This window comes from Eurosta solidaginis, chromosome 1 (assembly GCF_040869045.1).
Source record: "Eurosta solidaginis isolate ZX-2024a chromosome 1, ASM4086904v1, whole genome shotgun sequence".
In the NCBI taxonomy this organism is placed as follows: Eukaryota; Metazoa; Arthropoda; class Insecta; order Diptera; family Tephritidae; genus Eurosta; species Eurosta solidaginis.
In genome coordinates this window covers 255327386-255342865 of record NC_090319.1, presented here as the reverse complement: position 1 = coordinate 255342865, position 15480 = coordinate 255327386, and the positions used below count along the sequence as shown (strand labels likewise).

General features: G+C 40.5%; 1 protein-coding gene across 3 annotated transcripts in view; it reads left to right on the top strand.

Moving 5' to 3' along the window:
• Nucleotides 1-15480, top strand: part of Epp (Ecdysteroid phosphate phosphatase) — a 162950-nt gene that overhangs the window by 36547 nt on the left and 110923 nt on the right. For all 3 annotated transcript variants that reach the window (XM_067760418.1, XM_067760417.1, XM_067760416.1), the window contains exon 2: nt 8192-8432. In XM_067760418.1, the coding sequence (XP_067616519.1) occupies nt 8192-8432 (241 nt within the window). The remainder of the gene's footprint in view (nt 1-8191; nt 8433-15480) is intronic.

The following is a 15480-nucleotide window of genomic DNA, read 5'->3' as shown; positions in this document are numbered from 1 at the left end:
TTGATCCATGCGCCGGTTCTCTGGCGATCCGTAATTTATTTTCTGGAAATATTCGTACCTGATTCTGCGCAATGTTTTGTACTTGCCCGTCTCTGTATACCATCAGCTGTTGACTTGTACCTTGGTTCTCTCCGTGTTGTCTCTCGGTCTCTTCGCTGACTCGTGTGAGCGTACCGCAAACGGCTACCTCGCTTTTCTTTCTCTGTTGTTGTACCTCGGGATTGTTGTTTGCTGTTCGATTTGACGATGTTGACGCGGTTTGATCTTCACTAGCGTCCAGAGATACAGTTTATGACTTTGCCTCCTGGATTCGTTGTTGTCGGCGGCATCGGCTGCGTGGTATGCTTTCAGCTCACTTAGGTGGGCTGTCTTCCTCCTTCCTCTGAAGACTTTGTCTAGCTCTACGATCACTGGCGACACAAAGTTCGTTACCCGGTGAGGTCCACTGTACCTGGGCGCTAGTTTGGCTGCAAAGTTATCTGCCGCTTTTGACAGCTGATGTTCCTTTACCAGCACTAGGTCGCCTATCGCCGGTCGCCATTGCCTTCTTCTTAAATTGTAATATTTCGCTTGCTCCATGGATGCTCTCTCTTGCTTCCGTCGTACCATCTCGAATATTTCTTTCATCCTCGTTGACTTCTCTCCTGGGTTCGCTAATTTCTCACCTGTACCAAATGTCTGCTCATCGTAAAGGCTGTTGGGGATTCTCGGTTCCCTCCCTTGTACTATGTATGCTGGACTGTAACCTGTCGATTCACATACACTTGTATTCAATGCCAGCGTTATCTCTGGTAACAACTCATCCCATGTCTTCTGCTCTTTTCCCGTAAATTGTGCTATCATCCTCTTGATGTTCCTGTTTGCCCTCTCCGTCGGGTTCTCCTGCGGTGTGTACGGTGCCGTTAATTGGTGTTTCACGCCAAGTTCCTCTAAAAATCTCTTAAAACGTCTGCTGATAAACTGCGCTCCGTCGTCCGTAATAAATACTTTTGGAACGCCGAACCGTGCCAAAATCCTCTCTCGAAATCCTCTTATTAAACATTCTGTCGTTGCCTTTCTGATTGGTACTACCTCTACCCATTTTGAAAATTTGTCTAGGAAGACTAATGCCATCGTGTTGCCATGCTTCGATTGGGGCATTGGACCAACAAAGTCTGCACAGACTGTTGCCCAAGGCTCCTCTGAAATTTTCGTTAGCATCTTACCCGCGGCTGGCTGTTGACTCGGTTTATATATTTGACATGTGTGACACTGCTGTACGTACTTCCTTATATCCCTGAACATTCCTGGCCAGTAATAACGTGTTGTTGCTCTTGCTATCGATTTTCGGATGCCCATATGCCCTGCGCTCGGTGTGTCGTGAATCTCCTCTAGCACTCTGCGTCTCTGTGGAGTCGGCACACATAGTTTCCATGGCACTGCATCTTCGCCATCCACCTGACTTCCTATGCGTCTGTACAATTTTCCATCCTCGATAACGTACTCTGGGAATTGCTCCGGGGCCTTTCTTACATCTTCCATCTTTGCTTTAAGCCACTTACACTCGGCGTTTCCGTCATCCATCGTCAACGTTCCCAACTGCACGTCCATCGGTTGCGTTGATAATGCATCTGCCACAACGTTCAACTTTCCTTTTCGGTATTGTACGTCAAGTGAGTATTGCTGTAGTTACAGCGCCCATCTCGCTATCCGACCAGTCGGACTCTCTATCGCATTCCACCATTTCAACGCTAGGTGATCTGTTATTACTGTAAACGTGTATCCTTGTACGAATGGCCTCATTTTTCGTATTGCCCAGACTATTGCCAAACACTCCTTTTCTGTCGGTGAGTAGTTCATCTCTGCCTTGTTTAACCTGCGGCTTGCGTATGCTATTACTCGCTCTTCGTCGCCTGAACCTTGCGTAAGTACTGCACCAAGACCAAAATCACTTGCATCCGTCTGTAAACTAAACTTCCTTGAGAAATCTGGACAAGCGAGTACCGGTGCCTCCGTCAGTGCTGCCTTAAGTGCTTCGAATGCTGATTGCTGCTCTTCAGACCACCTCCACTTACTACCTTTCTTAAGCATCGATGTTAGCGGGTGTGACACTTGTGAAAAATCCGGCACGAATCTTCTATACCATGACACGACTCCTAGAAAACGTCGTAACTCTCGTATATTCTTCGGTGGTTCCAGTTCTTTGATGGCTGCTATCTTGTCTGGGTCGGTATGGATGCCTTCCTCGCTAACGACATGACCTAGATATTTTAACCTTTTCTTAAAAAACTCACATTTTTCCGGGTTTATCTTCAGGTTCGCTCTATGCAGCCTTCGAAATACTTCTGTTAAATGTGCAATGTGCTCTTCCAATGTTTTGCTTGTAATGATAATATCGTCAAGATATGCAAACGCGTTTGGTTCCAATTCTGGTCCTATGACACGATCACGTGCTCTCTGGAAAGTTGCTGGGGCTGAGTGCAAACCAAATGGCATTACCCTCCATTGGTATAGTCCACGCCCAGGTACTGTGAATGCGGTGTATTGCTTGCTGTTTGCTTCCATAGGGATTTGCCAATATCCATTTTTCAAGTCAAAGCTACTGATAAATCTCGCGCTTCTTAATTTGTCCAAGATATGTTGTATACGTGGTAAAGGGTATGCGTCTGGTACTGATCTTGCATTTAGTTGACGGTAGTCTACGCAGAGTCTCCATTTGCCATTTTTCTTCTTTGCCAAAACTATGGGTGCGCTGTGCGGGCTATTCGATGGTTCGATGCAACCTTTTTCGATCAGCTCGTCGACTTCCTTGTTGATAATTTCTTGCATTTTCGGATTCTTCGGATAGTACCTTTGCTTAATTGGACGGTGGTCCCTCATAACTATTTTGTGTGTGGCCACGTTGGATACTCCTGACATCTTTGCAAATACCTGTAATTCTTGGCTCAGAAATTTACTCACCGCATCTTCTGTCTTGCTAGTTGCTATCGCCGCCATTGGGTTGTGTTCCTTGAAATCTTCGCTATTTGTTTCGACCATAGTTGTACATGTCACTACCTCTTGCTTCCGTTCGTCTACTCACAACGTTATTTCTTGACCACCACATCTCATCTCAAAGTTTACCTTCGCCAGATAGTCCGTGCCAATTACCACCTCATCGCCCAGTCCCGGTAAGATTAGCATCTCGTTCCTCTGTACTTTATCACCCATTCTTAATTCTGCATCTACCGCTTCTTTGACTATTATAGCTCTGCCGTCGCCCATTCTTACTCGTGTCTTTACCTCCATGAATTTGCCAGTTTTTAATCTTCTCGCCATTGCATCACTTATAAAGCTCCTCGTCGCTCCCGTGTCAATCGCTGCTACCGTTTCTTCTCCGTTCACATACGTTGTTACCGATATGCGGCCCTTTGTGTATTTGAACATGTCTAATCTCTCCGAGGTTGCACTTCCGGAGACCCCATCCCTCGGTTCCAATGTGGTCTCTGGTCGTTTCCCTGTGGCTTCCTACAACAATCACGCGTGAGCACGCCTATCTTACCACATGTCCAGCAAAATTCTCTTCTTATGCCTCGGCACCCGTATGAAAAGTGACCGCCTCTTCCGCATCGTCTGCAGGCCGTTCTTTTATCTACATATTCTTGTTGTGGCTCTGACCTCTGCTGTTGTTGGACTTCTACTCGCTCCTCCTGTCTTTGTTCTGCCTGGAGACACTGGTACTGACTTTCTTGACGCCGTGGTATGAATGGCCTTGTGCTAGGTCGCATTGGTTCCCTGTCAGGGAACCGAGTTGCATATGTGCCAGGCTGTTGAATATAATTTGTCGTTGCGTACGTACCAGGATGCTGAATAAAATGTACCGGTGGTTGTCCGACCTCCAATTGATTGGATGCACCATTTGCCTGCCTATCATTTCTTGGTGAATTTAGTTCGCTGCTTGTCTTTGATGATTGTGGATTTGTTAACCGTGCATGCCGAATCGCCAACTCTGTGAATCGATCCCGTAAGTTCTCGTTATCCTTCTCCTCTTGGATGAATGTCGCCAATCGTTTTCTTAGTTTGTCAACCGTTCCGCCATCCTCTAGCCCAAATTCCGTGCTGTAGGCTACCAGATCCTCTCGAGTGAGATAGTATATCCACGATACCTTTACCATTGTTATGCTTTATATCCTCGTCGTATTAACCCAGAAGTGTGTGAATCTTGTTTCCCTCTTCGTTTCTGATGCTCTGAAAGTATATCTTAAAATTTGATTTGTTTAACCTGCTCGGGCGCCAAAATGTGACGGACTTTTCCTTTGACTTTGCCGGGGTTAGCCTCAGTCCGTCCAGGGTTCCTGAAAATAGAAATTCCTACCGGTCCTTGTAAAATAATAACCCTGTTAATTTCTTATAAAACGTATAAAGTATTTATTTAATAAAAATTCTATTTCTACTCCTAGCTGATTCCCTTACTTTGTAAGAGGTGACTGAGGTGATAAAGCCCTCGGCCAACCTCTGCGGCCGAATGGAGTGATAAAGCCTCCAGACGAGTATACTTTGGCAGGCCTGCCAAAATACTGCTCTCAGAATTGCCACGGGCTGTCTTCTTATGTCCCCAGAACACCATCTACATAATGAGGCGAGAATACTCCCCATCAGGGAAAGAAACGAGATGCTGACCAAACAGTTCCTGTTGAATACCCAGAAACCTGGGCATCCCAACAGACATCTGATTGACGAGCCAGCACCGCCTAGGGGCTTAAGGAGTCATCTCCGTAAGCATTTTGAGGAAATACGGCATCTGAGAACACAGCCGTATGAAGCGAAAAAACACAAGCAGGTCCTCGGTGAACTCCACAAACAGGCGTCGGACCTTTATGCCGGGAATTGCCCAGTGAACCCAGTACTCAAAGTAAAGTATCCAAAACTTGCGGAAGAGGAACGCATACTCCCCAGGGAAACGCGTGTCACTCTGGCTCAACTTCGTTCTGGATACTGTAACAGGTTAAACTCTTACCTATCCAGAATCAACCCCGACATACAAAATGTATGCCCCGCTTGCAATGTGTCCCCACATGACACCAACCATCTCTTTAATTGTAATGTGGAACCAACGCCTCTAACACCTCTTTCCCTATGGTCCACCCCTGTTGAAACAGCAAGTTTCCTTGGACTCCCGTTAGAGGATATTGATGACAGTTTGTGATCGGTCGCGTCTGTTAGGTGGGGCGAAGCACTGCTACAACAGCAACAACAACGAGTATACTTTTAGTACAAATGAAGTGAAAAAGCCTTCAGGTGTACTCTTGGTCGGTAGTGATAAAGCCTACCGACTCGTATGCCTGTCTCCTAATCTCTGAATTTCAATGCGAACTCGTCGCCCTTATATACTAATTTTTGCACGCAGGCAAACGGTTATTTTATAATATATGTTGTTTACAAAAATATATAGATATGTGTATGTTGTGAGGATACAAAGCCCTCAGCTTTGGGGTCCTCACAATAGAAAAATATCTAAATTGGGGCTTGTACAGTCGGTATGTGCTCATATGGGAGGCCAAAACAAATGTATTTCCTTCTGGAAATGGTCGCCCTATATGAGCCCATTAACGTATATCATTTGAGCCTAAATAAGAGTCCGACATAAGTCTTAAAAGGCGTTTAAACAACTCATATTATACTCTACTGGAACTCTCCGTCGTCATTTTTAACTCTAATAAACTCTGATTATCTGACACCTATATGGCCTATTTATTAGGCATCGTCAGCGCTTATTGGGGTCATATATAGTTCGACACACCTGGACAGAGCGTGGCAGCTTTGCGGTCATATTAAAAATGTCGAGCAGCGTCCATGAGCGGAAAAACGTCGATGCTTGTACAAAAAAAGAATAGCAAGGGTAACAATAATGTACAAATTTAATTCATTTTCTATTAAAATGGAAAATTGTCGAAACAAAGTTTCAATATTTGTTCCAAACTCTCTTTGACGAACTTAAATATTTTAAAAATTATAATTTTTGCATGCTAAGTTGGGAGCTTTTAAGCCGTTAAATTAAAGGTAAAAATTAAATTTTCTTTCACCCTCCTACGCGTTTCGACGCTTTTCTGATTCCTACATTGTCCACTTATTTTGGACTTGTTTCGGATTCTTAAATTATGAGCGTCATGAGTATGTTTGAGGGGTAGCTTTGTTTGCATAAATATGTGTACCCTATGAACATTCTCGAAGCGCTTACAGTTCTAGAGTTCAATATGTGTCCGAAATACGTGAAAAATATCAGCGTCAAAAATGCTACCACCTAAGAGTCTTTTTTTTACTCCAATTTGATGAAATTATGAACAAACGAAAAATATTAAAATCAGTAAACTAGGCAGTCCCGGAATAAAAACTCAGAAATTTTTCTGCGAAAATTTATTCTAAATAAATAATTCAGCTAATACTTATTTCATTTCTATCTTATCCTCATGGGAGTTTTATCACAACAATTTTTCCCCTATGTTTTCCGCATCGGATATATGTCAAAAATTCTGCCTAAAAGCCCTCAAGTAGTGTCATTAAAGAACTCAAAATTAGGAGTATATACGCCAATAAGGCTCACATATGATATCGGAAGGAGGCCTGTATAAGACCTATGTTAGAGGCAAAATATGAGCGTGCTAGAAGTCATATAGTATTCGCTTCAGGCTCCTAAATGAGCTAATAATGAGTGCAAACGATCCAAAGCTTGGACTCCTTTCAGACTAATTGTTGACTCCGGGTGTTTGCTGGGTTGTTTGTTTAAAATCAAAACGAATTTTTTTTTAATTTCAAATGACGTATAAATTTAATTGCTGAATTTTAATTCCAAGCAGCCTCGATTCAAATGATTTTTAAAAACCCACAAAAAAAGATACAAAAAAGGAATATTCCGGGTATTTTCCTGGTATTTACCCATAAAAATGGTAAATACCCGGTAAAATCCCAACTCTATAAATAATACACCTAGAATGTTGAAATTTGACGTATGGACTGATATTGAGACTCTTGATAAAAATTAGAAACACATTTTTAAAATGGGCTTGGCACCGCCCTTTTGTGATAAAATCAGTTTTACAAATATTATTAATCATAAGTCAAAAATCGTCAAACCTATCGTAACAAAATTCGGCAGAGAGGTTGCCTTTACTATAAGGAACGCTTTGAAGAAAAATTAACAAAATCGGTTAAGGACCACAACAATAAATAGGAAAAACTTCAAATTTAAAAAATGGCGTAGCACCGCCCCTTTTATGACTAAGCAATTTTCTATGTCTCGGGAGCCATAACTCGAAGAAAAATTTGTACAGAATAGAACCATATGTATATGTATTATTGCGCAGCCTTGTAACACTATTAAGCACACAAAACAAACAACAACAGCATTTCAAGTGTAGAGCTGGGTATTTAACGTCCGGTTCCACCCGAACTTAGACTTCCTTACTTGTTTTTTATTTATATTTTTTAATATTCAAAACAGTATTTTTGGATTATAAAATTGATTTTGGATAATTCAATATTTAGTGTGTTCGAAAAATATTTTATATTCTTTACACAAGTCGCTTCATAGAGCTGCCAGGTAAATACGTATGTCTACAAAGCAATAAAGCAGCAGCAAAACTAGCAGCGCTGCAGGCCAAATCGCTGCACATGTAATTTGGACATAAATCTTCTGCGTTTCGAGATCTAATTTTGTATGATTTGTACTTGCAAGGTCCAAAAATAAATCTCGAATAAAGCTGTAAGTGGAAAAATGCTATACGAAAATGTTGTCTTATTTAATTAACTTTGTGCATGTATAGAAATGCAGAAAAAATGGGCACTTTCAAACACAACTGTCGATCAGTCGTCGAGTGATAACTTTCTAAACGCACCGTGGAGTAATTTTGATCCACTCACGGGTTATGATTTTACATCAAACTACTGAGCATACACTTTCTTCTCTGAAATCGCACCTTGTGTTTATTCGGCCGTCTGGCCGTTCTTAGAAAAATGTTATACTGGTGGGTGAAAAATAACTAAAGAAGTTCTTTTCCTTATATCTTAATTTTTTCATTTGGCAGTTGGCTTAACTCGCCGTTCATAAAACAAAATGTGTATCACTCAACATGTTTGCAACCTATATCAATAAGAATTCATAACTTCAAAAGTTTTATCGATCACTGCATACATTTTGTAACCACTGCTTAACTTCTTTTTTATTTTTTATCTGCAGAGAAAAGGCGTTGGCAGCAACTGGTAATCGAGGTGTTCAGATCGCGTCCGATTGGTTGCTTGCTCATGTGAATGATTCATCGTTGGATGAGATAAATCCTCGAGAGTACATTTTATATGCGTGCCCGATCGGTCCATTTCTGCATCAGTTGGAGGAGTTTTGGAACAAATCACGCATGGTGTGTGGTTGGAATGGCGCTCATAATTACGTACCACATATAACATTGGTTTCATTTTTCAAGGTATATTATACATTATACATACAATGTCGGACAACACTAAAGCACTAAAAGTCTCTATGTCTGGTACATTTGATTAAATACAATTGAGGAGTTGCGTGAAAAACGGCGAATCTTTAAAAAAACGCGTTTTTGAGAAATTCGTTTTTAAAACTTTTGAAGCATTCCCCTCAAACAGTCTCGGAGCGCTCATAATTTAGGAATCTGATATGAGTCCGAAATATGTGAAAAATATGGGCCTCACAAATATAGGAGTCTTTTCTGACTCCGATATGTTGAAAATTATGCCAAGAGTGTTCAAGCAAACAAAGCAACTTTGGTACAAATATTCATATTATATTTTGAAAAAATTTTCTTTCATATTAAATTTGAACAAAATTATAGCTTATAATGTGTCTTGCAGTTTCCGTTTAAATTGGCATGGACGCTTCTATCTGATCATCTCCGTATTTAATATTTCGAGCAATACTGCCCCTGTGGTATGTCCTGGTTGGTCTGTCGAGCCAGTCTTTTTAATTACGGCTGACGTCGGCATGCTCTACATTTATTGCGTTTCCTCCGAAATTCCTGTTTCCCAACCAATATTGAGGATATGATGATCTAGCCAATCCAATCCCTTATATTTAGCTCGTAAATTACTCCATTTGTAATGCATATGAAATGCGCATCTGCACATACATACATATAACCGCCATAATCTAGCTGAGATTGCGTGCGTGGGGTCGGAGTGGCGATCTATTGGTGAATATGGTACCTGTTTGTGTTTTTGTAGTGGCAGGAAATTGTCCCACGATGATGATGGCTGTTGTGAATCAAATCTGTGCAAATTTGTCTGAGGTGGTCACTAATTGACCAAAAATGTGTAATCAGTGGCATGCCTTATGTTACCCACATCCTATTCCTACTTAAATAGAGGACATCCCTCAAAATCTGCACCACGACTTTCGGCGAAAAGGCCCTATGAGTTGGAGTCGATGCATTTATATGTTTTGCTGTCTTGGGAATTCATACCGTGGATCCATACCATGTCTATTTGAAGCATATATTTCTGCACATTGCACAAATACAATACAAATTTTTGGTGTTGTTTGTATGATATATCAGCATAAAAAACAATTTAGAATGTCAAAACAACTCGCACAGTTCTGACCATGGTATAAATATTACCAGGTAAAACCATTTAATCTTCTTGGCGGCCATGATGGTTTTTTGATTTTAAAAAAAATTTAAAATCACTCTCTTAAACTTTGTGGAAATGCCAAACCAAAGAAAACGCACAAAAAATTGTTGGTATGACATTTTTAACTTTTTTTAATGCCAAAAAACTAAAATGCTTATGAAATAAGTGAAAGAATATTTCGAAAAGTTTTGAAATCCGTTTTTATTATATGGCACAAAAAATTAGCTGCCAATATAGTGGATGCCTGAACACGTCCTATTTTTGCAAAGGGACAAAAGAAAAGACCTTACTTCTTAACTACTTCTGATTAAGAAGCGAATGTTGGAGACCACTAAATCAATAGGGGTTTTCATTCATCCTTCTTCACTTGGTTGATACGTCTTTAACCCTTAAATATGCTGAAACTTCACTTCATAAGAGATCAGCAGTCTCAAATGTTCCTCGCGGTTGGAAGATAAATTCGTTAATTAGCGCTTAACCGTTTAGGAGGTGCTGGTCGTTGCGTAACAAGTCACTCCATCTAACCCTGTTTCGCGATAACTGACGCCAACAGGGGGCACCAAGAGAGATAAAAGTCTTCCCCCACCTGCTTCTCCGAACTCAGTGGAGATCTTCCCTTAACTTGCCCACGCCAGCAAAAGCGCTGTAGCTCTTCGCAGCTTAGCTAAACAGCATCGTTCATTTGGAGTATGATAGTTCGTGGAAACTGAATTTACCGGCTGAACGGCCAAAGTCTGCCGCCGTGGTCTAGAGCTAGTGTGTTGGCCTATCCATCAAAAATATTTAAGAAAATTTGTATAAATGGTATCGATTGTCCCTCGGCATTACCTTGGCACCAAAAGTTTGTCCGCCTTAGCAGATAAAGTTTAGGCTCGGCATAAAACATGTATTTAGGTGAGCCAGTTCGTAGAAAAATTAATACACGATACGTATCCTTCAAATTGGATGAAAAGCTAGACCTTAATCTCCTCGGATATATGTCACACCAAATTGTTATAATTAGTGGGTATGTATCTCTTACGTACACCTTGGCACAACAATTTGTTGAAGAAAATTCCTCAGAAGAGGATCGTGGCCTGATGCTTCTTTTTGCGAGAAACCACAATACAATTCTGATTTGAAAATTCTGGAATGCGGTTGACCGTCGAGATTTCTTTCCCACCAAAAAAAGTCATTTCCACCAATAAAAAATTCGGTTTTGGATAAAATGTCGTAATATAATTGTTAGAACGCAAAAATATATGGTAATTCTCTACGACAGCATGACACTGATAATACGCGTTCAAGAATACCGAGAGAGGTATAAAAAGACTCGTGTTGACCTCGACAACAATAATCCGAATGCGGAAAATAAAAATTTTAGATCATTCAAAAGATATTAACGAAAAACCGAAAAATGGCCCCGGAGTGCTCCGAAACCGAGGGTGGAATCCATTGTATTTTTGCGCAGAACACCTTTCTGCATTGGCGGCCTTTGACCGCGCTTATAAAAAATTACCTTGGGTGGGTCCAACACCGGTTTGGAGACCAAAACTATATCCGCGCAAAACACTTATGTTCACAATTTTTTGTGGGTGCCACAAAATCATCAAAATTACAACAACGACATGAAAATTTTCAAAACTTCTTTTGCAAATATCTCTTGACAGACCCATAATTTTTTCCTCCGCTTTCGGATTCGCGATCCTGGATCCAAAACGCATCTTTTGATCCCCCTCTTGATATTTTTGGACGTGTATTAAGAGTGTCATGCTGTCGTATAGAATTACCAGATATATTACAGTTTGTTATATTTATGTTATGAAGACAAAACTAAAATAAAAAAATTAAAATGTGAGAGCAGTGAGAATTTAAAAATTTTTTTAAACGTCATTTCGGCTCTCACCAGTTTTACCTTGTAATATTTATACCATGGTTCTCACAACTTTTTACCTAAATTATTGTAGTGCTGGAAAGTTCCAGTGGAATATTAGTTTAGGTACCTAAATTTTAGGCGAACTCGCTCCCAGCCTTAGATAATTATTCGAATGAAAATGTATATTAAACCAAATTTTTCAAAACAATTTAACGCAGAATAAATTATCATTGAATAAATTTTTTATAGATAATTTATATTTGACTAATTTTCTGATTGAAAATTTGTTTAAAAAACTTATAGTTCGCTCATTCAAATATGAAGCAAAAATAATAATTTTTATGTTAACTGTATATATAAATGAGCTCAGATCACGCATTCCGGAATTATTGTATTTGTAATCGAATTTGACAAAAAGTTTGATGACGTAGTGCTTTTGAAAATTTTCCATTTATTACTTTTCTCTCATATTTCGCTACCAGTGTTCGGAGTATTTAAAACTGTTACCTTAGTAAACGACTGCGCCATAGCTAGAGTTAAATTTTCGGAGTATATTTTTTCTTCCTTTTGAAAGCGGGCGAACAACTAACAGCAAATTGGTTTGGTGGCTTGGCAAACCCTTTGATTGTGTTTCTGTCATAAAATGCTTCTCTGCAAAAAAGTAATATGCCTTATCAGATGCGTTCGAAGAAGAGCCATGCCATTCTATATGATTCCGTTAAAGGGAGTACTCCTTTCCGTTAAGTTTGTTCATTAGATGAAAATTCGGGAACCTTCCTTGGCCATTTTAGTCAGATCAACTAGAGATAATATAAATAACCGCAAATTTTAAATATGTATATTCATGACCCTTAAGCAACAATATTTTTATTTATTTATATATTTATTTATATTTATTTAGGCTATGGTATTACAAAACCTTTCAGACTAGATAACAATAATAACAGTACAATTAAACTTGACTTACAATTATAAAAAAAACTTTAAACAGGCATGGACTTAAAAATAGAAAGATTGGCAAAATATCCAAATGAATATTGTCACGAATATTAGTGACACTAAGTGATACTCACATCACTAGTCTGATGCTAAGTAAATGAAGCCACAACAACAATAAAGCAGGAAGTCACTCGTATCTACATAAACGAATCAATCATTATGTCTACACGTATGTACGTACACGCAGCGGAGAAGAGACGCACAAAGCCATGCACATATCTTATATGAGATGCGATCAAAAGTAGGCAATAATTTGTACAAGTATTACTCACATATACACGCGCATATGAGAAGCTATACACGTGCATCTGTAGTTACTAACTAAGTAAATTCTGGAATCGCCAAGAAGTATGGAACTAGGAAATCGAAGAGTATAAAAGAGCGCAATCTGAGCAATCAGAAGTCAGTTTGATTTAAGCACGCTATCTCTCGAGCAATATAAGTGTTATTTTGAAAGTAGTCTAATAAAGACCATTTTGCATTATCGAATATTGGAGTTATTTATTCAACAGTTTAGTGATTCGAACGTTAACAGAAGGTTGCAAATAAGCGGAATTGAAGTAAATTCGTTACAATTGGTGTCAGAAGAGGAATTGTTGAATAAATTCCAGAGGAAAACAAGGACAATGCAAAGTTAAGTGAATTGAAGATCCAGCAACTGAAGAAGGAGTTGGAGAGCCGTGGATTGAATATAACCGGCATTAAACTCGAACTTCAGGCACGACTACGAGAGGCAATGGAATTAGAAGGAATTGACGTGGAAGAGTATGCCTTTCATCTTGATGGCGATGAGAACAAAATTGGAGGAGAAAAATGAAACACAGCAGACAATGTCGAACACAGACCTGAAAATGATATCGACAATATCGGCACAAATGTCCGAAATGTCATCACAAATATCCACCAACATGTCATCGCAACTGGAATCGCAGTAGAACCGTATAACAGCCAAGATTGAAGCACAGGAAACACAAATTTCATCACAGCTAGAAGAACAAAAGACATATGTGGCAACTCAATTGAAAGAACAAGTGACACGCATAACAGTACAACTAGAACCACAAGAGGCGCGCATATCATCCAAACTAGAAGCGCGCATGGACGAAAAAATAATGCAGTTTAAAGAAAAATTCGAGGAAGAGGTGGATGTTTTGAGAGGTCGTATACAGGAATTGCAACTTAATCGCCCGGCTGCTTCACCGAGTAATACGAAGGTAAAAACTCCATATTTTGATGGTTCTGTTCCTTTCCAGGTTTTAAGCTACAGTTCGAGAAGACCGCAGCAGTGAAATCTGCAGCTGAAATCTTGCAGACAATTCTAGAGTACGAACGGAACAACTATGAAACATTAATGAGCGCTCTAGAGAGGCGATACGGAAGCGACCGCAGGAAGCAGATATACCAAATAGAGTTGCAAAACCGGTACCAGAAAGCTAATGAGACTTTGCAGGAGTTTGCGTCAGATGTTGAAAGGCTGGCACATTTAGCGAATGCGGACGCACCTGTGAAATACACCGAGAGTGTAAAAATCCAGAGCCTTATAAATGGCATACGGGACGTAGAAACGCAACGAGCAACATATGCAAACCCAAAACCCACATTCGCAGAAACGGTATCCCATGTACTGTCTCAAGAAACAGCGTCACTTTTGAGTAAGCCCGCATACAAAGCTCATCGCGTGGAAGTGGAAAGACCAGACTGGGTAGACAATATTGGAGGCGCTGAAAGGATCGCAAAAGCGGAGTGAAAGAGTTATCAAATGCTTCAAATGCGGGAAGCCCGGTCACATTGCACGTCATTGCGATCTTGATACTAGTGGTTTCAACAGCATGGGTGGTCTTAATAACATGGCTGGAGGGGATGAGCAAGAGCGAGTAAGATTTAGAGATCGAGAGCTAGTTCCAGCTATTGAATGTCCTGTGATATCTGTGTCGCAAATTGGAAGAAAATCGAGCAGTCTTACCGTCAGAGGGAATGTGGATGGCAAAGAACGTGTACTGACTGTAGATAAGGGCGCATCTCATTCCTCAATCCGATCTGACTTGGTCAACAGGAGAGTTAAGTCATTACCTGGAGCAAGGTACGTACGGTCACAGGCGATTATAACCAAGTCCAGGGAGAAGTGATATGTAAAGTCTTAATTGGAAAGGTCACAGTTCTACACAAATTCGTTGTGGTGGAGATCGTTGATGAAGTCATATTGGGAGTGGACTTCTTAGTTGACCATTACATCACGATCGACATGCAAAGAAGGAATATGCGCTATAAGAACCAGGAAGACCACTTAACTTTAGTTTGGAGAAAGGGTTCAGCAGTAATCGAGTGCTGGTGAAAGGGATTCGACAAAAACCACAAAAGTCAAAGGCAGTAGATCGGGCAAGGGTTGATGGAACGAATGGGCCAAACAAATCAAAATCGAAGGTACCTGCGAGAAAAACACTGGCATTGACAAACCCTAATGGACGCACTAAAACGACTGAAAGAATTTTCCAGAAAGAATGCAAGGGTGGTTTCAAGCCAGCGCACACTACTGCTGTGAAACGTCAAGACGATACTGATGATGCAAAGTCAATCCGTCAAAATCAAACTCTGCGAAGTAGTTCTTCATTGGCCAAAGAACCCTAAGAACAGAGTATGAGGGAACGACAACCCTCACCGGCGGAAAGGTGTTCCATCCAAATATCGGTGCATTTGGGAAGGCCCGTACAGAGTTGTGAAGAGGATCAGTGATTACATCTACCGCATACAAACAATTGGGAAACCACGAAATAGAAGGGTGGTTCATTTGGAGAGACTAGCAGCGGTCAGATCGAGGGATTTGTCTGATCGGGACGATCAGACTTAGGTGGAGGGCAGTGTGACGAATATTAGTGACACTAAGTGATACTCACATCACTAGTTTGATGCTAAGTAAATGAAGCCACAAAAACATTAAAGCAGGCAGTCACTTGTATCTACATAAACGAATCAATCATTATGTGTACACATATGTACGCACACGCAGCGGAGAAGAGACG